We start from the raw sequence: 25,819 nt of genomic DNA, 5'->3' as shown, positions 1-25,819 counted from the left end.
TCTGATGGGCTTGATGCTCATCACTCTGTCAGGCTCTGCTCGCCTTTCATTAGTCTGGGCCCCTCCATCCACCACACTCACACAAATCACATTGACATCCAAACTCCTCAGATCCACAGAGCAATTTAACTGATATTCATTAGAGGGATGACAAGAGCTGATGGGAGATCTGTGGAGTGGAGGAGTGGGGGGACTCATTCTCCTCCCATCCTATCCCTGTCCTGTCCGCCTCTTTTCTTCCCCCTTCACTGCTGACTTTGTTTTAGGAGCATTGAGGCGCATCGGCGTCTATAACAACACAGCCCTCAAGGATAGTCGGGACAAAAGAACAATGGATAACACATCTAATCTCCTCTTTATTATCACAGAAAAAAGAGGAGTTTTGTGTTTTTCCTGCTAAATAACGGGCTACAGCAAATCCACGGTTTCCATCATGCTCTGCAGTAGCAGCCACTATAATGCGCATCCAAGCAAGAGTCCAATCATTTAGCCCTTTCCCTCCAGCCCCTCATTAACCCCTAAAGTGTCAACTATCTCATTAACGCCCCCAACCATCCTCACCCCGAGTCCATCACCAGGCCTAAAGCATTCATCAACACGTACAGTGCTCTGGAAAAAAACAAACTGATCGTGCCTGAGAGATAATTTTATATCTGCATAGACTCTGTAAGCTCGGAAAACCAAGATACAAGATATTCAATAAGGAAGCTCAGCCTTTTTCATTTGCATTATCAATGGCTACCGCTCTGAATCCCATCTTTCAATTATCATCCTTTGTTAAAGGCTTTATTCTGCTTGTCAGATGTGAGTCATCACTGGGTTCTCCCACAACGTTACACCAATGTATCCTAAACGTTGGAGGGCCGGGAGCAAGTCTGAGGCGGTAATGAGTTTGTGTGAGAAGACGGGGTCAGGACACAGTGTGTGTGTGTTAATTAATCTGTTCCCGGGTGGGAGGAACTGAAGCGAGATGATGAGATTTAAGAGAGTAAATGGGTGTGCTGCACTCGAGCTGTCCTCTGTTGAGTGAGCGAGCAGGGTTAGAGGCTGGGCAAATGGCCGTCACCATAGTAACCAGATAACTTCCCCTGGCCCCAAGTCACTCAGTCAGTCAGTCATGACAAGCAAAGCCTGGGAACATCAAACACAAAGAACACGGTGTCCCCGGGCATCTTCTAATAAGACAAAGGTAGATGGTAGAAAATCTGTGCAACTAATGTGTGTGTGTGTGTGTGTGTGTGTGTGTGTGTGTGACTTTATCATGCATACAGAACATCATAAAAAGTTTCTCATTACATGGCACTGAGCCTGAATTGTGACTACTCTGATAGCATCAACACCTGCCAGTAATATTGTTAGATCCAAAAGCCTGCTTTGAGGGAATAGCACCTGTCTGTGCATTCTGCACCACTGTCAGCTTGTCTCAGTGCGCGTATATACGAACTGCTTTATTTTTTCCAAGGGACAGTCTTGGAGTCCAGGTGTGTGCCAGATCTGCTGTCTGTGCCCAGGGCTCCTGATGGCATCCAAGCCCCCGTGGTAATCAGCCCACTCTGCCTGCTGTTGCAGCCCGCCTGCCTCCTCCTCCTCCTCCAGTGGCTCGTTTCAGAAACATCTGGTGGTTTACATGCAGCACACACCACCTGCCAGACGCCTCGCAGGCAGTGGCACCGCTCGCACCTCTCAGGTCCGCCCCACAACAATGCAACGACACAGAAATCACTGGGAATATCGAGACAAATTGCGGCTGGTGAAGACAACTGCAGATATGAATGCTGAGGGTTTTTAAGTTCCGCTCTGGGTTTCTGCAGATGTGGGCTTTGAGCGATCTGTCAGATGATTTGTAAATGTTTAGTCATTACAATGTGGGACAACAACTGGGCGGGGCGTGTTTTTTGTTTCCCATAAGCCCTGTGACAAATTAGATTACAGTTTGGAAACTCCATTTTGGACAATGCTGGGATGTCAGTTATCTATTCTTATTGAAAGACCAATTCTAAACAGCACTTGATGAAATGTTGCTTTTTAAACATGCACCTTGATCTACAAATTCCTCCTATTGGCAAATATGAAAGAAAGCAAATGTTTTATGCAGCAGTTAATTCAATTTAATCATAGAAGCACAAGGCATTAACATATTTGTATTGTTTCTTTTTTTTATCAAATAACATTTATAAAACTATTGTGCAAAACAATGTCCTTTTAATCTTCTTCAAAGGCTCTGCACCAGTGGATAGTCATAGTCCTCTTAAATTAGGAAATATAACAAGTATGCATAATTTAAACAGCAAGTTGTAAGCTTATACACTTTATGTACATTTTTACACAGACCTGGATTTTAAGTGCCCCTTAATCAATGATAAAGAACAAGGCAACTTTTACAATCAGCAAGAAAATCAATAGGCTGTACAGAGAAAACGATAAAACAAGCAAGGTACTTTTGCTGTTTGGCAGGTTCTTTTTTTTTTTTTTTTTCGAAGGAGCTTTCCCAGGCATTTGGCTGTTTTAAGGTGTTTGGAAAATGACCAGAGGGCATTTAAAATCTGGACAGGACAGGACTGTACAAACATAACAGTAGAACTTGTTGAACATGCAGTCTACCAGCAAAACAAAAACCAAACGCACAAAAAATACAAAATAAATACAATAGTCAATACATTTCAAGTTATTAGCTGACCTTCTAGTCAAGAGATTCACCAGGATTATGAGTCTGTCCTCTGTTGTCTCATGTTACCCAGAGGTGAACATGGAGTGACGGGGAGACAACAAAGACGATGACAGGTTGGGCTGAATTTCTTTGACCTACAGTATATTTTGAAGTGAAGTTAATGTCTTTTGAAACGGAGGAATCAGACAAGTTTATGGGCCAAATAGATGTAAACACTTTGTGCTGACATTTTAACAGTAGTTCATGGCAACTTTGTGCATTACCACACTTTTCAAATATTCCTTTTTTATAACAATAATTCTACATGCTCTCCTGTATGTTTTCTGCTGAAAGTACTTTAGTGTTTCTCTAGTTCACACACATACAGCAGATGGTCCTCTGGAGACTTCCCATGGCTCTTGCTGAGGTGAAGCTTGATGGCGTGCTTAGTGGCAAATTTACGGACACAGAGCTGGCAGCGGAACACTGACCCATTACTACCGCAGTCATCTTGTGATTGTGGGGAAAGGAAGGACTCCAGGGGCACTAGTTTCTCAGTGAGACAGTGGGAGTCTCTGACAGTCTGTTTGTGGGACAGCTTGCCCAGGTCCTTGATTCTGAAGCCCAGGTGGGCCTCCAGGTGGCACACGTAAGCTGCTGGGGTTCGGATCTGTGAGGCACAGTCACTGCAGAAGAATATGGGCTGACCAGAGTCCAGGTTCTTCAGAAACTTGGTTCTGCCCGTCCTCCTAAGCTGGTACTTGACGTTGGCCAGCCAGTGGCTGATGGTGGTCATCGAGAGACCTGTGAAACGTGATACATGCATTCGCTCCTGTGGGCTGAGGTCATTAATGATAAACTTCCCCTCTGATGTCTGCCTCAGGCTGGAAGCAAACTGGGCCTGCAGTAGGAAGAGGTGCTGGGGGTTCCAGTTGGAATGACGGCCTTTACGCTTGTGCCCATGCAGGGATGCTTCATCATCGTCATGAGTAGATCCCACAACTTCGGCTTTATCTGTGACCCGGGTCCGTGAGGGAGGCTTTGGGACGTGGTGAGACTGTGTCAGGTTCCTCAACATGTCTGAGATATCCGACAATGCATTTTCATGAAGAGGGCTGCTGGATGTGTAGGGGGAGACCACCGTGAGCTTTGCAGGAGAAACAAAAGAGGCAGGAGAGATGGAGGAGGCTGTGGATGAGGGAGTTAGGGGGGCTGCGCTTACAGAGCCACCTCTCTCAGTGCTCCCTTTCGTGAGGTCCATAGGCTGGTCATCACTGGGCTGGCAAAAACTATTATCAACTACACTTTCCAGCTTTTTGATCTGTGATGGGGGAGCAGCCACAGCAGCCCTCTCAGCCATGCTCTGGCTGAGCCTGGAGAGCAGACTCAGGGGATCTTGGTTTGGCAAGGATGGCTTGGCTGCTTTCCCCAAATGAATGTTCATTACTGACTGAAGAGCACTTAGAGGGTTGACAAAGGGCTGCTCTGGAGGAGTATGGCCAGTAATAATGGCCGTACTGCATCTCAGTGTAGAGGCGAGCGGGGACTTGACTGCTGACTCCCGCTTGGGTTCTGTTGCCGGGGATGCTCTGTCGCTATGGCTTCCCCTGTCGCTATTGGCTGGGGTCACAGCCCTCCATTCCCGAGGTGAGTCAGCCTCTCCTCCCTTGTGCGATTCACCAGCATCACTACAAGGGGAGAGATGGTTCTCCCTCTTTGGGGACAACTGCTTTACCCTTTGTTCTACTTTTGCAACTTTCTCAGTCACTTTTTTGACTAGTTCCTCCATTGCCTGGAAGTTGTTGCTGGGGAAGGGGGAGGACTGACTAAGTGGTGGGGAAATGAGGGGTTGGTTCTTGGATAATGCTCCATCCCCTCCGTTGAACAAGAATTTAATCGCAGAATTCTTTTCCATGTTGCCCTGTTGGAGCTTAAGGGCACTGGGGAACTGGTAGGCAGCGTGGATGCTAGGGTAGCCCCCCCAGCTAGGATTCCCACTCTGGGCCTTGTTGATGGCTGATGTCACAGTGTTTTCCAGTGATTTGAGAATATCAAAGCCCCCTTTGGGGCTCTCCTTCAGGTCCTCTTCAGTCAGATAGTTATACTTTGAGATGTCATATTTCTCCTCCTTCTCAGCATCTTCCTCCTTCCCAATAGAAACAGCAGCTAGCTTTTCATTTCCAACAGCCTCTTCCTTAGTGCACTCCTCCTCGACCTCCTCCTTCTTGATCTCTTTGAGGGGAGGGGAGGTGGCAGGGGGAGTTGTAGTTTGAAGAGGTGGGGGAGAGAAGGTGGAGGGGGCCAGTGGAACAGACTGGAACTGCTGCTCGGTAGGTGTGGCCACCTTCCCAGGGTTGGGGGAGGTGGCCTCAGGAAGTGTTTTGATTCTCTTTCCCAAAGAGCTGGTCATCCTCAGAAAGTGTCCTGTCACCATCATGTGGGTTCTTAGCTCTTGCAGTGTATTATAGGAACTCCCACACTCCATACACTTAAGGATTTGGAACTTGTTAGATTCAAACTGCCAAGCATAGCTAGCACCATTCTGGTGACCATAGCGGTTATTAGGGGTGGTGTAGGGGCTGGAGGAGGGCTTATGCGAGGGATCACTTGAGTCTGCCTGTGAGTGCTTAGCTTTTGGGGTTCCTTCTCTAGAACGTGGTGAGGCAGTGAGATCCAACCCCACATGTCCCCGTTTCTTAGAAGCCATCATTTTGGCTGCCACAGGGGCTATGGGCTCCTTGAGAGGCACTTTCTGGTAGTGTTTGGTCTTGATCATGTGGACACTGAGGTCCTGGAGGGATTCAAAAGAGTGGCCGCAGTACATGCACTTCAAAACTTTCTGGGCATCCTCCTTCCCCTCCATCTCCAACAGGGATCGCTTACGTGGTTTAGACCAGCGCTTTGCACCGCTGCCTGCCCTGTCGTGGTTGTCATCACGGTAGTGGCCTGTGTCATTCATGTGTACGGTCAGCTCCACCAGGGTGTCATAGGCAGCACTACAGCCCTTACAGCGGAATTTACTGGCCCCAGTGAAGATTGAGCCAAAAAGCTTTGGGTTTTGCCTGTGGAGCTGGACTGTACTAAAGAGGCTGGGCTCAGACTGAGCAGGGTGCCGGCTCTGGGGAGGATGCTGTTGTAGTGTCTTTGCCACTGCAGACTGGTGCCAGTCATAGCTACCACTGCTGCAGCTACTGCTGCTACTAGTGCTATTGCTGCGAATTGGTTTTTCTGTAGTAGCTGTTGACTGCACCTGTGGCTGTGTGGAATTTAAGTTCAGCGGTGACCACAAGGGGCTGGTCAGGAAGCTGGAGTAAATAGCCTTCATTTGTTCTAAGGTGTCAATGCCTATGGGAGGTGTCTTAGTGCCACCATTCAGAGGTGCCGCGACCAAAGCGCCCTCAGTTTTTCCGGAGGGGCTCTCAAAGTCTGAGAGCCGGTCACTGGTCTCACTGACATGTGACTCACTGTCCATGTCTTGTCCCGAGAGCTCTGCAACCCCTACTGATTGCTGGTCAGATGCCTGCTCCTTGGCAGGCCCCACGCTTTGCTCCACAAACTCATCTTTCATGGGAAGTTCATCCGGAGGGACCGAGGGCAGGTCATCTGCTTCTGCCTCCTCATCCTCTACAGTCTGCTCTGTCAGCTCCTCAGGAGAATAGGCTGCAAGGAGAATGGAAACAAAGAGAGAAAGAAAGAGATGAGTTAAATTGCAGGGAGTGAAAACGCCACGTTAGAATAACTGGAGAAAAAGTTTCCCTGCTATGTGTGCCCGAGGACTCCCAGGGATAAATGAGCCATCTGTGTGGGAGCCTTTAAAGCTGAGCTGAGAAATTACAGTCATCCCATTTCACCTCATCAACCGTTGAGGTGTTATTTTCCTCTAGGCGAGCCTGTATTTATATACTACCCCAGCCACACGGAACTTATGCCTCCCCTCTTTTCACTCCTTCTATTGGAGGAAAACAAAAAAGAAATATCTTGGCAAAAACATAATGCGCCATTTTATTTATCTCAGGGCGCAACAGCTTGAAATGAAAACTAAATCTGAAATTAATGAAGCCCAATCTCACTGTGGCATTCTCCTCTGGGGTAATAAATGAGTTGGATCAACCTCCATCTGTCAGTTAATATGTCTGACGCCTCTTCATCTGCCTCTTCTCTGATTACACACACACATACATACTGACACACACACACACACACACACATGCACACACAGACAAAATGCATATCTTGAAGAATTTCAAGGGAAAAGACATCAGAACTTTGTTGTGAGATTTTGACACGTTAAATGGACGTCCGACAGTGTCATCTGGACTGAAGCAAGAAGATTGTCAAAACGTCATTATTAAAAGCAAACCTCGACAGTCCGAGCAGGTGTTAAATCAAATACAAACACAATGCAAAGAAATCTCACATTTCATCGAATGGGAAAATAAATAAAGTAAATGAAAGGAGACAGAGGGATAAGGGGGATGAAGAGGACGAGATGAAAGTGAAGACTATCAACGTGATCGCAACCTATCACTTTTATTGCTGGCCCCCACACAGAAAGAAATGATAAGTGTGTCAGTGGTCATGTGTCTGCATGTACGTGCACCACACATACACATACACACACAAACTCCTCTGTCTCGTGTGGTTTTGAGCCGACCCACCAACGCTAACTCACCCACGTCTTCTGCAGTGTCACCATGCCCCCTACCCCACTCTCCCTCCCTCATTTCCTGTCCACCTCACTCACCAAACCGCCAAACTTAAGGAAAAACAAACAATCTCTAAAAACAGTGGACGGCCTGTGGACAGGTCTGAGGCCATTAGGACATTATCGTAAACTGAGACAAACGCCACAGAAAGAAGCTGCAGGTATACGCTTTAATGGTTCGGGCACTCACAAGGTTGTGCCTGTGCATGTGGACACACAAATACGCACATGCTGTGACTAAATCCTTCATTCCCCCCGTCAACACACACACACACACAGACACACACACACACACATCCAGTCTAAACAAAAATGTCATAGCTGAAATAACTCTCATTTCCAGTGCTAACAGCCAATCTCTAGGCAGCCATGTAGCTGGCGCTGGTCTGATTTGGGCCCTGGGGGCACAGTCAGCAGGCAGCCCCACTGAGAGGCCAGCCTAATGGAGACCTGGCAGGTGCGGCCCACTCTTCGTCCTCCCGGAGATTTGGTTTGTCACTGGGTATCCATTACCTGCCATTCTCCGCTGATAGGGTCCGACAGCCCTGATCAAAAGATGTCGTCGGGCCCCAGTCCGCTTGGCAGTCAGTGGCATGTCGTTTGTAAAAAGGGCCAAGCAGGGTGTAAATAAAATGACATGATCACTTCCCTGGCCCCTCATGTTCTGGACACAATTATGATAATGTGGACGTGAAGGGGGAGGGAGGGGTTTGGGGGGGACGGCGAAGGCGGCGAGGAGGTAAATCGCTCGTGCTCAGGCAAACATGCAAGGGAGATATCTCACTCTTGCCAATGCTCGAGCCACTGCCCACCAACCTCTTTCCTTTTTGCTTTACTTTCTCTTCCGCCTCTCCCCTGGAACGTATTCCTGTCAGATGCTTATTTGAAAGAGGACGTCCAGCCAGGATGAGGTAGTTAATACGTTTGTGTCCTGACTAGCTGGTCACAGTTGTCAGCTTGCATCAGGCGAGCCTGGCACACACTGCTTGACCAAGTTGTCAGGTCAACTCTCTCTTCTTCCTCAAGAAAACATTCCACATATTTCTTCACATTGTCCAGATATTTCATCAAACTACTGCTATATCCAATTTCATTTCATACTATCACATCTCTAACCCTTCCCTGGCCTCTCTCGTAGTAAATGTTTTACATTTCACATTAATACAGCTGCAGACCTATAGGTTATTGTTCATTTGTCATTAAGCCCAGGAGCACGGAGGAGGGGAGGGGGTCCAACAGGACTAACTATAAAACCTACAGAGTCTAGCCGTGCTCCCAGGCAATTTAAAATGCAAAACAAAAACCATTATGTCTGAGCACTATCTGTTAATTTAATCCCCAATGACTGATAATCCATCACACAGGGCGACAACCACATCCAATTATTCTCCCTGGCTTGACTGACAACAGAGGTGATTTATCAAGCTAATAAAAGGTGATGGGAGTATAGAGGCTCCCTTAGAAAGAAAAAAAGAAGAGGATTATGAATACAACAATACTCTTGGATGCAGTCTTAACTAATATCTTGGCATATGGTATAGGGCCAATGTATGAGTTTTCCTGGTGTGTGTGTGTGTGTGTGTGTGTGTGTGTGCTTGTAATGATAAAGTGAGCTGATGCCATGTGGGGAAAGACAAGAATCATTAGGTTCCATGAATGATTCCATTGGGGGGGTGGATAAGGAGGGTAGGAGGTGCACATTTGCACAATCAACATCTCAGTCACGGCTTGCGCAGAGATAGCAAGAACACGTTCAGAAAAACAGGCTGCAGAAAACATTGGGTTTGCATGCAATAGATACACCTCAAATACACACACACACACACACACACACACACACACAAACAAACCCGCTCATACATACGTACAAAAGCAGGCGATGAAGAAAGACAGTGACATCTTGGCTTCCAGGAGGCATTCCTGCGGAGTATCATTTTCATAAACATAAGGGCCGCAGACGAGGAGGGAGAGATCATCTGATAGAAATACTGCAGTGCTACTCTGACGATCAGGAACAACAGACAGGGCAGGGACAGGGGGTGATTAAGCAGGAAGGTGCTGTGGCTGCCTGGGAAACAGAGCCTTTCACTGTCTCTCTGTCCCATGAGTTCTTTCTCCTCAAGTGCTGCTGAAAGCACTGTCTGTTTTTGATGTGTTTTAAATAGGCCTCATATGCAAGAGTGATAACATGTAGACCGAAAAAAGGGTAAACCTCAATCATGCGTTTCTCAAGTAGAAGTCTATGCGCTTCCTGGAAGCATATAACAGCTCAAACAAGCACATTATTTTATCCTATTTTAAGTATCCTTTAATTAATTAACTTGAAGTTGTTTTTTTTAAATGCGTCTCTTGATGACCATTGATCAAATTCCTGGAAGGGATGAACAGTCTGGGAGCGAGATCACACCCAGTGGCCGTGAGGTAAACAGGATGCTTCATTAAAAACTCTACCTGTGCCTGACCCTCATTCTCACATGACTGCTCGCTCTCTGAAAAGAAAAAGAAAAAGTACAACCTCGCCACAGGCGTCGTGATTTAAAAGAGTCCATTGTGAGGTCATGAGTAGAATATTTTTTATGTTAAAGAGGCACTGCATGGATGTCAGATGACAAAAATGCTTGTTTTTCAGAAATTATTGTGCAAATAAGATTAAATTCACTATTTTACTGGAGCAAATGTTTTTAGGGATATTCCATTCAACCTTATAATGCAGATATAAAAGATGAGCATCAGAATTGATTTTAGGATTTGACTGCTTGCTTTCTGAGTGAGCCTGATCTCTGCCTGAGACCCTCAGCAGAATCCTTCTGTGCTAACTGTTCTAAAATCATAACTTGTCGTTAAACTGACCGAGCTTTTGCCTTTCAGGCCCCTCAGCTGTGGAACTCCGAGCCTGGAGATCTCAGGCAGCCAAACTCAGTATCTTCTTTTAAGATTTTTATCATACGGTGCATTCTAGATTATTGGTGTGGTTGAAACTATTTGTAGTATTTTATTAATTGCATTATCTGCTTTATTGTAAATGACGTATTATTATTATTATTATAAGTAAGGATGCTAAATTCACATTCTAAGAGAAAAAGCAATGTTTACTTTGCTTTTATAACTTGGCAAACAAATCCTTATAACTTTATTGCTGCAAAGCAAACTGTTCCATGCACAAAGAATCTGCAGGGATCCAGGGAGGGGAGAGGAAATTGTCTTCATGGGTGGTCCCTTGTAGCTTACAGTAAAGATTACAGGAAAGGTTTCTGGCGTTGTTTAAAGACAACAACAAAAAACTAATGACTTCAAAATAAAGAAAGCACTGATGATCATTCTGTTGTCATGGGTTTAATGCATTCTGAAGCTGAGTGTGATCACAGGACATAAAAAAGTGATACACATTAAGCTGGAATTCTTGTGTAGACGATGAAATATAAATAAAGTTTAGTATTTTATAATGCAGTCGAAGAGCAGAGGAAAGGGGTCAGACGTTGTTGCCAAGACCTTGGATCACATGTTGGCTGAGATATTTGAAGTCGGTCGGTGGTGCAGGTCGTCTCAGAGAGAGGAGAGAGTTAAACTGTGTCACAACATGACAAGAGTTTCTTGACATGTGTACAGTATTTCAACTGGACCTTGACGTCCTTAAACCAACATGGCCCCTCAGCAGGGGGGCTCTCACCGACAGGAAACAGCTCCAGAACACTGCAGGACAGGAAGTCACCCCAGTCTCAATCAAAAAAAGAAAAAGACAACTACAAACTGCAGACTTCCACCCACTCTCTTGAGTTTCCCAGCAGCCTAAAACTCTTTAAATAGATCGGAATAATTTAGTCCAAAAACAGCCCCATTCTGTCAAAACAGCAGCAGATCAGTAACATACCTAAAATGCCTTTCTGTTGTACACGTTTGTCAAAGTAACACACTCAATCAAACTTAGTCCTCTGCCTCCTTTCTCTTTGATCCTCACACGCCGCCTCCAAGTCCCACGAGAAAATATGTAACAGGTGATCCGTGGCCATCGGAAAAAATTAACAAGTCCTGACATAAGTCTCCCCCCCTCTCAGATATGACCAGAGACGGCCATCGACCGCCGCTCGCACTCACGCTTTTTTTAATGCATAGCTCGCCACTGCATTATCCTCAAACAAGCTATCATGTTACAAGCAGCCGTGGATGTCTTTGTCGGATTTATTTGTGTGTGTTCTCTACCCCCTGATGGCATTGTGAATACATTGTGTCCGCCGATTGTAGTGCAGGATGTGTGATATGGGAGATGGGAAAAACAGGGAGATGATTCTGGCCCCAGGCAAAGCTTAGGGCTGAACCATGTCAATGCACATAGTAAGAGGAGAGCGAGTCAGGCCGAGAGACAACAGGGAAGTGAGGCTGAGAGAGAGAGAGAGAGAGAGAAAGGGAAGAGGAAAAGAATAGATTCAACCCTCGGACGATTGTTGTGTTATGACTGGACCTCGGAGCCGTCAGCTGCACATTCAGACCTTCAAGACCTGAACGCTCATTTTGTTTCTCTGACATGAAACGAACACATAAAGGCCCCGTTACTGACGCTAACCCAGAATTCATTACTAAGCGATCAGATACTTTACTGCAGCCATAATAAGAGATAAACAAAAGGTAAACAAACAAAAAAAAACCAGACACAAACAGGTGCAGATCCAAGGGCAGTAACAGGCACAGAGGTGCTGTGGGAAGACGGTGTTCCAGTGCGACGTGCACATTCATCGAGTCTGGTTTTCATCCGATACATGCACTCAGTCAAACTTCCTTCAACCTACTTCTCTGCTCCTGCGTTCCATCGCACTTTTTATACACCTTCCCTGAGCTGTTCTCGAGCCTCAGAGCCCCATGAAGCAGGACTGAGCCGTATATTTCCCCATTCCTCGTACTGTTACAGCCTTATAAAACAAGGCTGATAAAAGGTCATCAGGTTGTGTGAATATGACTGACTGAGGGTGAGGCTTAAGGATATTCTACGTAAACTAGGTGAGTACAGGCTTAAAAATAGCATATTCATATCCAGCAAAAAAAACTTGATAATAAATTAAATTTGTTAATGCATTAAAAATACTAAAACACAGGAGTATTTTGCAAAATACAGCTTTAACTTTGGTAACCAATACCAAGAATCTGAGAGAATTTGTCAATTCTAACGTAAGTAATTTATTTGTAAATGTAGATTGATGTACCTGAACTGTGTGACATTTGTAAAATCTGCATGCACCGAAACAATAGGAAGTAGATAAAAGGGACACTGTGCAATGTAATTTAGTTGTATATTATATTTATTTTGAATAAACCTGTTTAAACTCCATTTGATCTGCTCATGTTTTCTTTGTTGCATTACAAAGATCAAAACCTCTCAGTTAGAACATGATGTCACGTCAGGGTGTCCACATGTCCGACTTTTTGTTGTTTTGTTCTTATCTCTTACTAGCATGATTGAGAAATTATGTCCGAAACAATGAAACTGTCAAGGTTAAAATATAAATATATGGTCAAAGATTAAGGTTTAAATAAAAGTTACTGTGTCTAGACTTCAGGGCAGATCTGAAATCCGGCCTCATGTAGGTCTGAAGGTTATGAAGTAGTTTGAGCTGGAGCTAAAGTACTCGGGTCTAAAACCAGGATTCAATCTGCAGTTTGTGACTGAGACTAAAACAGCGGCTGTGTTTCAAGTTGAATCTTAGGTTAAGGGGGGAGGTGGGGCTGCGGGGAATAAAGTCGGGGGCTTGGGACTGAGACAACCATACCCCTTCTCACAACGCACAGCTGCTGCCATGATCGCCTAGCAACGAGGAGGTGATGGACACAGTCTGAAGATGGATGGCCACCATAAATCACAGTAGTGTGTAGGAGGAGGAGGAGGAGGAGGTAGGAGACGGAGAGAGGGAACACGAAACAAAAAAAACAACAAAAAACAGATTTTTTTCACTTTCTCTGTAGCAGCAGCCGAGCTGGCCTTGCCTTGACCTCTCACTGTACTCTTCTATTCATGATTGTTTGGGGATGATGCAGGACTGGGAGACACCTCTGGGCGAAGCAAAATGGAAAATTCTGCATAATTATCTCTTATATTAAATCCAATGGATCATTTTATAATGTATAATAGCAATCAACGCCATTGAGTCTTCTGTGTGCCCTCTAGAGTTTTTTTCATGATTCCTCTAACTTTTTAGAAGACGATAATAATGACAGACTATACCTTTCATAAAGCAACCCTCCAGGCAAGGCAATCTGGGTAGTGTAGTTGCGGGATAAACATCCCTGGGCTATCTGATTATGGCCTACTGCTGCGGCACTGGTGTCTTGTAACACTCAGAGAGAGCGCTTAGCCATCCATCACGCAGTGAGTGTCTGTCTAAGGCTTTCCACCCTGCTTCTTCTCGTCCTGGCTCTCCAGTTACAGCCATACACGGCCGGCCTAAATAATATTCTTCATGATAAATGGCACTATAAGCCTGGTATCCATCATTAATCTGATTTTTAAAGAAGCATCCATCTTGGAGAGAGCCTGTTAGGGCCACGGGAGAGCAGAGAAGCTCGGGTTCATTTAAAGGCCAGGCTGCTGCATGAGTGATACCTGTCAGCCGTGCTCATCAGGGAGCAGCGCACACACACACACATTAAACATTGACGCCATATGGCCGCACATGCGCACACGGATACACACGCAATTCTACAGTGCCTCTGTGCGTGTCCGCTGTGCATATGCTATGAGCACACAACACTAACACACTTGTCGGACCTGTATACTCACAAAGCATATTTCTCCCCTTCCTCCTGACATTTTGAAAGACATGTCAGGGAAGAACATTCTGTCACTCATCAAAACACAACTCAGAGTAACTCAATCCTCCCTGTCATCTCAAAAAAATCTCCCCTCCAAAACACATCTCCTCAAGGGTCTCAGGAAAACTCACTCTTCCCTGGAAAACTCTCGTTCACACACACACACACACACAAACGACAAGTCTCTTTTCCTAGATCTCCATTCCTCTGTCTCTCTCCACTGACTCCTGCACCTCATTCTCCATTCCTCTCCCTCTCTTTGTCTCTCTCCATCCACTCTCTGTCTAGTTTTCCCCTCGTCCACTCTCTCTTTCTCTTTCTCTCTCTGCCCCCTAACCACCTCCCCTCTCTGTGTGTCTGGTAAAGCCTGTTTGATAAATGACACACGTCACCGTGTCAGAAGCGAAGGGTGGGTCAGTGATAAATGACTCTGTTGAAAAGGAAATCGGCTCTCTGGCATGGCCGGGCTATTCTCCTCCTGGATTGGGTTTCAGGACCCCTGAAGACCAGAGCGGCTCAGTTTCCCCGAAAAGAGCACACATCCCACCAGGCTCCGACGCTCTCCACCTCTGGGAGGGGTGGGAGACTGAGAGAGGGTGGGTGGGAGGTGGGTTGGAGGGATCCAGCCTGTCCCAATTGTCGCCACAGTGCAGCTGCATCTATCACAACAGCGGTGGGACTATTTTTACAAAGCCTGCGACTCAGTGCCAGACAGCAGTCCCGGCTGAAAACCTCGCCTGAAAGCACACTGAGAGCTGAAAGGGAAGAGTGGATGGCTAACGGTTTTCTATTTGTGACACTACTACAGCACTTACTCTCCTCTTTCTCTCCCGGAGTCCAACCCTATGGCTTGACATCTGCCAAGTGCGTGTTAAAAAGGAGAGAAGGCCCATTCCACCGCCCCCGCTCCTCTCCTCGTCCCCACCACCATCGCCTCCTCCTCTTCCTCCCCCTCTGCCCTCTTTCTCTCCTCTCTTAACTCCCTCTCTTTCACTCACTTGCTGGCAGGGTGGCACTGTTATCATTACACAGGCAGGATTTATGGAGTCAGGGCCTATGGCAAAAACAAAAAGGCATCTGTCAATACCTGTGGGAAACACTCTGTCAGCCTCCCTCCTCCTCCTTTCACTGGTGTTCACAGCCTCATTAGGTATGCACTTATCAGACACATAGATCACAGACGTGACTCAACCTCACCGGAATCCAGCCACAGGACTTTCATTAGCAACAGGGCCTGCGAGGCCAAAACATTCGCCGTGCTCACACCTGCAAACAACACCAGAGGAGGCTTGTTGTTGTTCGAGCTCGCTAACACTGTCAGTCCGTGTGTCGGTCGCACAATTACGTCCCAGCTCGCGCTCCCCTGCTGCTTCCGTGAGGGCATGCTTTCCACACATAAACAACAGGAAGGCAGACAGATAAAAAACAACTTACTCCATTTCATATGTGTGCATGTGTCTGTCACATGTGCTTCTAACTCAGGTGTTTCTACAATGGCATAAGTGCTGTAAAGGTAATGTGCACAACACAAAGGAGGAGAGGAAGCTGGTCGATGTAAAAGGCCTACAGGGTTAAGAAAATGATCTTCTGACCCCAGCGGGTTGTCTACAGTTACAATTCCTTTCATCACTATCACAAGCTAAACCTAGCAAGTCTGAGAGAGCATACACACACACACACACATACACACACACACACACAAACACAGACATGAGTGATGGCTGCCAGTCTGGCAGCTAAAATCCTGACCCTGCAGTAAGAAGAGACTGTTGCTGTGGAGCACGGCCTACATCAGGATGCCCCCCCACCCCTCTGCTTTAGTGTCAGACTCTCTCTTTTACACACACACACACACACACACACACACACACACACACACACACACACATAATCAGTTTGCAGGTTATGACAGACAAACCAGTGGCTCGGACTCATGGACCACTCTAACAACTGTTACTGCAAATACACAAACAATCCTCTGCAGACAGGTTCGACATTCCAGTGAAAGAGACGTTCCTCTGCCCACATGCTCTTAAGCCGATGTGGACTTCCTGCTAAGTCGTCGGAGTATTTCAACTTTCGGCCGTCGCCTCAGCAGCTTTGGGCTCGAAGCATTGGAAGGACGCCTGTATTTCCACAGCTGGTAGAGCATGTTTCTCGTGTTTGCTCGGCTGTTTACGTGGCCAGCCGCCCTCGGTTGTTAAGAGCACTCAGACCTGACCCAGGTACGAAGGCCCATTTGTCACCTGCAGCGGAAAATTGAGTTACAGCACAACCAAAGGCGAGCGGCTCTGTGTAATATCAAGTTGATTACATCAAAGTGGTGGCAAACCTCATTGGGTTGGGCACCCCGAGCTTGTCATCTCCAATCACAGGGCCTGTCAGGACTCCATCAGCCTCACGGCTAATTGGACCAACGCTAATGAAGCAGGCAAAACAAGTTTTCTACTGTGGAGAGAGAAACCCTCTCCGACAGAGGAAGGAAAGCGAAAGAGAGAAAGAGAGAGAGAGAGAGGGAGAAGCTGAGAGTGTGTGAGAGACAATGAGAAAGCAAGGCAGTGTGTGTATGTGTGTGTATATGGAGGAGGAAGGAGGGGGTAGATTTTTCATGCAAGTCTCAAGGTTGCAGTGGGCTGACTCTCCCCCTAAGTCCCTAATCAAGGCCCATCATCTGTCATCCTTTTCTTTGCTCTCTCTATCACCATGCTCTGTGCTGCAATCAATTCATCATCACCCTTTGTGTGCCACTGAACAGTTGACAACTTTATAACTTGCAGCTGCACGGGCTGACTGACAGGGGTGGAAGGGGAGCATGAAAAAATGAAGAAATGAATAGATGAATGGATGAACAAAGAAGTGAGGATTCTGGGAGAAAAAGAAAAAATTGTTTTCTACAAACACGAAACTATCTACATTACAGCCTTTTATTCCCTTTCGTCAACAGAGAAAACAGCAGTGTGGCAGGGAGGAGAGGGTGGAGATGAAAAAAAAACCCATCCTTCTCACTGATCTGAAATCAGAAAGCTTTCAGTCATTCTTTATGTGCTCCCCGCGGCCACTCTGAGCCAGTGAGCATGTACATTAGGCTGGGGCATTTTGATGAAATAAAAGCCCAGGCCAGCTTATGGCTAAACAGAATGGGAGCACTCACTCAGCCTGTCTCTGATTGACCATTAAAGCCATTGATGAATGGGCCTGTCAGGGGAGAGACAATTAAATCAAACATGAAACAAAGCCGTTGTGACGGCCCGGCCTGACAGAGCAAACCCATTCCTCCCCTCCATTACATAGCACACGGCTCCTTTTACAACCCCTAACCTACTCCTCCCGCCTCCTCTACCCACTGACTGTGTGTGTGTGTGTGTGTGTGTGTGTGTGTGTGTGTGTGTGTGTGTGTGTGTGTGTTCAAAGTGAACAAGTGAGCATGTGTACATGGTAGTGTGATGTTCTCTGCTGAAAGTGTGTGTGTGTGTGTGTCTGTTTGTGTGTGTGTGTGTGAGTGATGCCTCACTGTTAAACCACTTTGTCCCCCCCTTCTTTCACTTTTTCATGAGTCACTTGACCATAACAGTGAAAGAAAGGAAGAGAGAGAGAGGGTGAGTGTGTGTGTGTGTGTGTGTGTGTGTGTGAGAGAGAGAGAGAGAGTAAAAAGTACACAGGGCCTTTCAAAGTGGTTTAAACGTGACGTCAGGGGCCTGCAGCACATGGTGGGAAGTGATTTTCTGATGCAAATCGGGAAGGATCAGATCAAAGCCGCATGACAGCCAATCAATCAACCGTCAAATCGGACATGGCAACTGTCGATTATGGCTCCTTCCAGCCCACGAAACTCCATTGTGCGCCCGCAAATTGTTTATCTTATCCCAAGAAAAGAGAAAAAGCTCAGAGGTAGAGCTTTTTTTTCTCTTTTCCACCCGCTTGTGCAAAGAAGTTATGCGCTCGGATCAAATGCGCACAAAGCCCCTCATGTCATGCCCCCCCTCTGTGGCACGCCTCGGGCACTGCTCACCATCCAGGAAACACCGCTTTTTTAAAATGTTTTATTTAATTTCCACTGGGTTCAGTCTTGAACGTGAAATGTAACCGGATCGCCAAACTATCTATCAGGGATTCGAGTTGGGAAACAAAAGGAAGCAAAAGTTTACGACAGCCAACTCATCCGATGGGACCGGGGCAGCTCTGCGCAGCGTGGGGGGGGCGAAAACGCAAGATTGTTGTGTACAAACTACATCCGCTTTAAAAAAAAAAAGAAAGAAGCAAGAGAAGCGTGACAAAGCGCATCGTTACAAAACACAAAGTGGAAACGGAAATGCAGTGCGCGTAAAGTGAGCTTTACAAAACAAAGGTAACATCCGCAGCGTAATGTGACAGAAAGCGTGATTTTTTTTTTCACGCACATTACATTTGGACACACGTACCTGCTGCGCGCTTGGGCGCCTCTTGTTTCCTCCGTGGCATTTTGATCTGACAGGATTTCCGTGAAACTCTTTTTTCTTCTTCTGTTGTTGTTGTTGTTGTTGTTTTCTCTCTTTCTTCTGCTTTGATAAAACCTCCTCACTGTATCCGGGAAGATCCACCTCTAATGGAAAAAAAATAAAAAAAGATTCACGCCTTCGTGTAGTAGGCTGCACAACATCGGGGAGTCCGATGGGAAGGAAAACTAAAAATCATCGTCACGGATTCGCAGCGAAAAAAAGTCAGCGGAGAAATAAATGGAGGAGGTGAGGAAGAATGGTTGAGATGTGTGGGGTTGGTTTGTTTTGTTGCTGGTGCTGCTGGTGGTGGTGGTGGCGATGTGGATGTGAGCGGTGATAGCCAGCGTCCACCTCGGCTGCCTGGTCTGGCAACAGGCAAAGTTGAGGGATAAGAGAGACGATCGCGTCACTCACAGCAGGAGAATGGGCAAACCCACCGCTCCGTTAACTCTTTACTTCTCAGGCAGAGAGAGGGAGGGAGGGAGGGAGGGAGGAAGGGAGAGACAGAGGGAAAGAAAGGGGGAGAGGGGCGGACACCACATAGCGAGTGTCCTCCTACCTCTGCGCCCCGTGTGAATCACTGCGCACAGCCTCCGAGCCGATCATTACGCACAGGAGGATGATCATCACCGGCCACAAAAACCACAGACAGTCTGAGTAACAGTCCAAACATGTCAGCACATGTGTGTCATTTGTTTTCATCCTCTCTGAATGAAACACGTTTTACATCAAATCTGACGTGGTAATATTTCTACATGACTTATACCTGTTGTTTTTTTTACCACTGCTACTGATGCATTTGCCCCAGGCTTTGACATAATAAGTAAAACAAACTCTAATGACATTGTAGTAAATCCCACATTTAAATGTCCAAGCTTTTCTATTCAGGTTCATGATAATAATTATATTTCACATGTTTTCTGCATTGAACGTCACTAACATACAACATAGAATAGTATTTATTACAAATTGTTTTTCTAATATTATTTTACAAATTCATACAGTTTCTCATAAGACAGCAGGTCATAATTTAGAGAGTAGAATTTTTATTGTCATTGTTTAAATAAGGTCATCAAGAAGTGTGAAGAAAATACATGTATATGCAATAATGTACATTAACACAGATTCAAAGCACATAAAATGCTGGAAAGACATCAACATAAGCAGTATAGTACAAGTATTTTTACTTGTATATTATTAGATCAGAATGGACTTTATGTCATTGTACTTAGTACTAGTACAACTCAATTTGTTTTAGCATCTAACCTCCATAATAATAACATAATTAACAGAGCACTCCTCAAAACAGATTGCTGCACAACAACAAAACAACTGGTTCAATACAGATTGAAGTACATCCATAAGTTTAATATGTTAAAAAAATATATGATAAACAAATGTACAGAATAAAAAGGTAAACAAAGAAGATATACTAAATAGATGTATAGAAAATAAAGTAAACAATATGTAAAATGTACAGTTTGTAGATAATGTAAAGTATATAATTCATCTAACATGACAGGAGCCAGTTAATAGCATATACAGTAAAATGAATGTGATCATGTTATATACTGCATAAACTATAATCAGGTCTGTACACAGTAAAAAATACAAATGTACAGTTGAAAATAGTCGACTTACTTAAATACAAAATACACTCTCAACAAAAGGACATGCTAATACAGAGGACAATGATTCTCATGCTGCTGGCCTCTATGAGTTGTGTAATTTGTATTTATATTCATCATATACTGCAGTATGCGTCTTATAACTGGGGCAAAACAATTGATAAGCCACCCCCCACCCTTCACTCTGCAGCAACCAAATAAAAACATGCCTGATGTCTTTTACTTGCTAATTTAATGTGAGCAGTTAAATCTTAGCTTTCATCACAGTAAAGGAATCAGTTCTCTCATATATCCACATTAGGAAGAGATCAAAGCCCGTTCGCAGAGGCAGCGTTAAGTCTTAGTGCGAAGGTAATGAGGGTTTTTTTCACCACTCGTTTCTCTTTTTCTTCGAGCCAGCAGCATCTCTGCAGAGTGGGATGATCCCGGGTCTCCCCCCTGTGTGTGTCTGATGTGTGCTGACCCCTGCCAGCGGAAAAGATACATACAAATACCAAAACATGCTGTGTGTGGCTGCTCGATGCCGCTCACATAATCTGTACACACGGAGATGCAGCGGAGAGAGATCACACTCAAGGAGATCTGCTCGCTTTCTCCGAAAACTCAAACACTCACAGACGGCAAATTTACACAGGCACTATTTCTTTCTGTCTCTTTCTCTCTCTCTCTCTCTCACACACACACACACACAAGCAACCTCAGTTAACAAGAATTAAAGGCCTCCCTGATCAGGACTCGCCCCTGCCTCCTCGTCTCTGAGAGCACAGAGGCTGGGTCCCTGTCACTTTAACAACATGAAATTACAACCCAAATGGGATGTCAGGGGTTAGCAGTGTCTCTAAGAGAACTATGTGAATATATCTCCTCCTATGGACCTGCCCCCATCGTGACCTCCCCCAGGAACAAGAAGTAACCTGGTGATTGGCGTTTTTACAGCCAAATTAAACCGTCCTGCAGCCTGCTGAAGGCAGGAGGAGAAAGCAGCCGCTCCAAAATTAGTGAGCCATCATCATGACAGAAACTAGTGGGGACATGGTGTCATCCAGCGACTGTATCGATTAACCCATAAATAGTATATGGCCTCTACAGTGCGGCTCTCCCAGGCTTACACTGTAGTAGGAAGTTATCTCAGCTGTGCATCTGTCTTGCTTTGCCGTGTGCTGTAAAACCCTGATTTCCAGAGGCCGCACCCTGATTGGGTGTCTTTAGCGCATAACGTAAAAAAAGAGGACATTATGCATCTAATTAGTGAAATGATAATTGAATCTCGAATGCCTTCTGCGGTTTAACGTCATTGCACTGATCAAAGTGCAAAACAGAATGTGAAGTTTTTAATTAAAGAAATAATTAAAGTGCACAATTCTTACAGAATGGATTATTCCATTGTTTTCAGATATGCAGTTTGAAAAAGCAAGTGTGCATATGTTTTAAAAGAATATATTCAGATCCTTTCTTTTTTTACACAGGACTGTAAATGTGATTCTCTCTTATGTCAGGTAGCCCTGCTGCATTATTCCCATCTCCGTGCTCTTGACACCAGGATTATCATAAAAGAGGAATGTCTGTCAAACCTGCATTGATTTGCACACATGTTCGCCCGATCATTCTCAAAGTTGCGATTAAAAAGCTGCTACTGTTTTTCTATTGAAATCTTTTGGCAAAAAACGGAGAAGCCTTTCAATTTCATAGCCTCCAGAACACTCAAGTATTCATTGCACTCTACTTTTCGCTTTCAACCTCTCCGCGGGAGGCAGGACTCATGACATCTATGTATGCTGCTCCTATTCACGATTCTATTCAGCCTTCAGATGTGGGCCGTGAGTGATCCCTCAATCCCATCAGATCACTCATAATGGCATGCGCCCGGTTATGGGCCTGTCCAGAGAGGCAGTGCGGTGCAGTGTCAGAGTGCAAACTGACAGTTCTGTTCTCAAGAGGAGTCCAATTCTGCAGCACTTTGTCAACACTAAGCACCAATCTTCTAGTCTGTGGCAAAGTTTTGCTGCTCCTCTTGAAAACGCTTCTGAACGAAACTTAAACGGCTGCATAATGACTTTGAATGTGTTCTTGGTTTATTTCCTGCGAGCAGAAATGTGTTTGTCTGTGTGTGTGTGCCTTGTTGGCTTATCTGTGTATTCATGTGGGTATGTTCATGTGTGGGTGTGGGTGCGTAATGCATGGCCGTGTTGAGAAGAGTGATTGCTTTATTCCTGCCTTGTATGTGCTATGGGGGCCGGGGCCGTGTCTTTGGGCAGCTGTATGGATGGCTTGAGGAGGTCTCCATCATTCATAAAGCGCACTCCTACATGTAGAATTGATCTTGCAAAGAAACAGGGTGGCAATAGCAGTTCATCAGTCTTCCCCGACCACAAATCACTTGGAGGTGTCCCCCCCGGGGGAGAGGTGACACCATTGTCAGCGCAGCAGTCCCCTCGGACAAAAGAAGGGGCAGGGCAGGAACTCTCGCTCATATGGCGGCCGCAAAGTGTCCAAAACGTGAACAACATTCATGTAAATATCCACAGTAAAGAACATACAGTACACGCTATAGATAATATGACACAAAAAGACTATTCCAAGTACTTAAGCTGACAATTTGGCTAAAGCCAAGCCGTAAAAATAAATAATGTTTGACTGTTTTTCCATTATGTTTGAAGAAGCATTTTACTAATTTATTGTCACTGTTTAAACTGCGTAGAACAGATATATTAGAAGCAGCTGATGATTCAAAAGGAGAGAGAGGCACAATTGCTATATTAGCTCTCATTTTTCAAGAATCTGATTAATTTTAAAAATGCACCTACACGCCCGGCACTGAAGTCAAACAGGTTTTATAAAGGATGCATAATTAAAGCTACCTTTACTCATAGTGTTTAATATATGCCTCTCTGCCTATTAATAACACAGGTCATTAATTTGTATAAATCAGCTATGTATGGCACCAAGTAATTTCCACTCCTGTAAAGAGAATTGGTGAGATGAAGCTCTTTGCCTTTGGCCTTGGGTTGCACATTACACTCATCTTACATTAGAGCACATGCTTCTGCTCCTCCTCCTCCTCCGCCTGCTGATCCTCCTCATACCGTTTGGACTTTGTCATTGATCTTCATTCTAAAATAATCTCTTATCATTTCTCATCGTAAGCCTGCAGAGAAACCTTTCCCAGATCCCAATTCATTAGCTTCACCCTGAAAATAGAAAAGCTCGGAGAAAGGTGGACATGTGATGAAGGCTCAGAGTATAAGCACCTTTAAAATATGTTCACCAATCCACATTAAACACACATGATCTTTCTTTAAAAAACTTTGACATGCTACATATTTCTCTTTCGGGCCCTTTTGTTCCCTAAAGCATGAGCTACTTAAAAATAAAAACTCTCCCCTTGGTTTGCTATGATGGAGTTTTAGGGCCATGTTGAAGAAACATTTCATGAATAAAGTCGGAATTGAGGTGAAACGTGAATAAATTAGTAATATGAGAATAAAGTCATGATTTTACGAGAATGTTCCGATTGAAGAATTTGTTTTTACGAGAATAAAGACAAAATACCCAACATCAAGAACCTGTGCTTACCAAAGTTTCACTCCTCCTGGACCCAAAACCCAGAAACCCATTTAAATGTCGATGTAGATGAAACCAATTCTATGTCGACCACCACCAAACATTTCCTCCTCCACAGAAGAGGCCATTTCTTTCAAGTCTGTGTGGTTCTTTCATCAGAATAGACAGTTTCTTACACAATAATTTAAAAGTCCTGACACTTATGACAGAATAATGTGGTGCTGGTGTACCAAAATATTAAGTATTCTGTTATTTAGGAGACCTATACTAAAGCACAACTTAAGAATGCTCCATATTTCTCATTTTAACTTGTGACAGGCTGATCTTCTTTTATTCCCCCTCTAAAATGTTACGTAGCCCCTTTATTCTCATAAATGTACGACTTCATTCTCGTGGTGTTCCACTCTGTCGTTGTTTGCAACCTTTCCCCCTCTGTTATCAAGCTGTATAGTTCAGTTTTCTGTTCATGTCTTCATTAAAAAACATTAACATTCACAAACTGAATGGGCCAGGCATTGAAAAGGTCTCCTTAACATTTCTCACTGCTTCTCCCGAGACAGGCCAACTAGCGGTTCTGTCTCAATCATCGTCCAGACAGGAGAGGGGAGGCATATGTGAGGCGAAAGTAGATTTTTATCATTTTGTGGTAAATTATTATGAAAGATGTGATAAGTTTCATCCTGTAGGGGTGGGCGATGACTCCACACCGTTTCAATTAGCGCACTTCTGATTGTAGAGGCAGAACTCGGACTATCGATCAAGTCTCCCTCTCCTCTTCCTTCTACGTGCCTCATTGCCCAAAAGACCCTTTAAAATATTCAGGTAGATTATGAATGGCTACACCCAGATCTATTTATATCTTCTTTATTGACAGTGTTACATTTATATGGAGTCAAGGTGAGGGATTTAATTTAAGACTCTTGCAGAACTGCTTAGAATATTTCTTTAAAAAGATGAATTAAGGAGCAGTGATTTATACGATTAGCACTTTTTGGAGAGAAAAGTTAGCGATGTTATGGATTTGCTGGTTTTTGCAGGCGTACAGAATTCTGAGCAAATCCGGGAACACTTCAATTTAAAGTTTTAGGTGCTATGGTCTCACTGAGTGACTAATAATTGTGGTGTTACCTTGTTATGGAAATTCAAAGCTACGTCTGGCACATCGCTCCTCTGATGTCACGTCAGTCTGCTTAGCGCTGTCAGCTCGTGTTTGAGAGAGGGCTGATTTCTCTCTTTCCCCCTTCCCTCTCAGGCGGGGAACATAAAAGGGAGGATGTTTATGATGGACGGGCAGCTTTTTAAAGAGAAGCATCACAGGGTGTTGGATGGGAGGGATCCGAATCAGGACGGCTGTGATGTGACGAGACAGACAGGAACATCCTTCTCCCCGTGTCGAGATGTCAAGCAGGGGGAGACTTAGCAGAGTAGACAGTATCATCACTCTCCTGCGAGTGAAGCAAGAATCGCAGGGGAGGAGAGAAGTGGAGGGACAGTGGTACAGAGCCGCCGTCGTCTCGGCCACGTTGGCTTTACTTTTGTGTCAGGTTCTTTCTTTCTGTTATTTAGCACTTTCTTACCTTTTTCATTAATAATTCTGTACATTACATAATTTGACCACTTTTGAAAAATAATTGCACATTTAAATCTGCAAAAACAAGCTACATAGTTATGGATGCATATGTACTACACAGTTTACGTATGTTTGTGTATGGTTGTTAGATGACAAGATGATACACAAGTGTCTTAGCTTAGTTTGACACAAGTAAGATAGGTGCTTTCAGATATGCACTGAACTCCGAATAATCCCCTGAAATTATCTGTAGGAGCTGTATGAGAGAGCGCACAGGTCAGAGTCAGTCGCTGCGGACATTCTCCGTAGTTTTAACTGTCAGCCCTCTGGTAAAAACTCTGAGCAGTGTCCTTGTGAGCCCATGTGAGAAAACTGCAGGATAATGTCTGGAGGACAACTGAGAGGTATGAAGAACGGGAAACTGAAAAAACAAGAAGA

The 25,819-nt window shown here is 44.9% G+C and overlaps 1 protein-coding gene across 1 annotated transcript; it reads right to left on the bottom strand.

The window, feature by feature from the left end:
* Positions 1-2,085: 2,085 nt before the first annotated feature.
* On the bottom strand, positions 2,086-19,232 carry tshz3a (teashirt zinc finger homeobox 3a). The gene is made up of 2 exons (XM_020105790.2): positions 18,566-19,232; positions 2,086-6,307 (listed from the first exon to the last, which is right to left on the bottom strand). The coding sequence occupies exons 1-2, from the start codon at positions 18,603-18,605 to the stop codon at positions 3,006-3,008; spliced, it is 3,342 nt and encodes a 1,113-aa protein (XP_019961349.2). The 5' UTR covers positions 18,606-19,232; the 3' UTR covers positions 2,086-3,005.
* Between the last annotated feature and the right edge of the window lie 6,587 nt (positions 19,233-25,819).

The sequence above is a fragment of the Paralichthys olivaceus genome, chromosome 7 (assembly GCF_024713975.1).
Source record: "Paralichthys olivaceus isolate ysfri-2021 chromosome 7, ASM2471397v2, whole genome shotgun sequence".
In the NCBI taxonomy this organism is placed as follows: domain Eukaryota; kingdom Metazoa; phylum Chordata; class Actinopteri; order Pleuronectiformes; family Paralichthyidae; genus Paralichthys; species Paralichthys olivaceus.
The sequence above is the reverse complement of the archived record's forward strand: the minus strand, read 5'-3'. Positions and strand labels throughout refer to the sequence as shown.

Excerpts from the sequence above, each read along its gene's own strand:
- tshz3a (XM_020105790.2), bottom strand. The coding sequence starts at position 18,605 with ATGCCACGGAGGAAACAAGAGGCGCCCAAGCGCGCAGCAG. Across the intron at positions 6,308-18,565 it reads GGCGCCCAAGCGCGCAGCAG|CCTATTCTCCTGAGGAGCTG; the intron begins GTACGTGTGTCC and ends TTCTCCTTGCAG.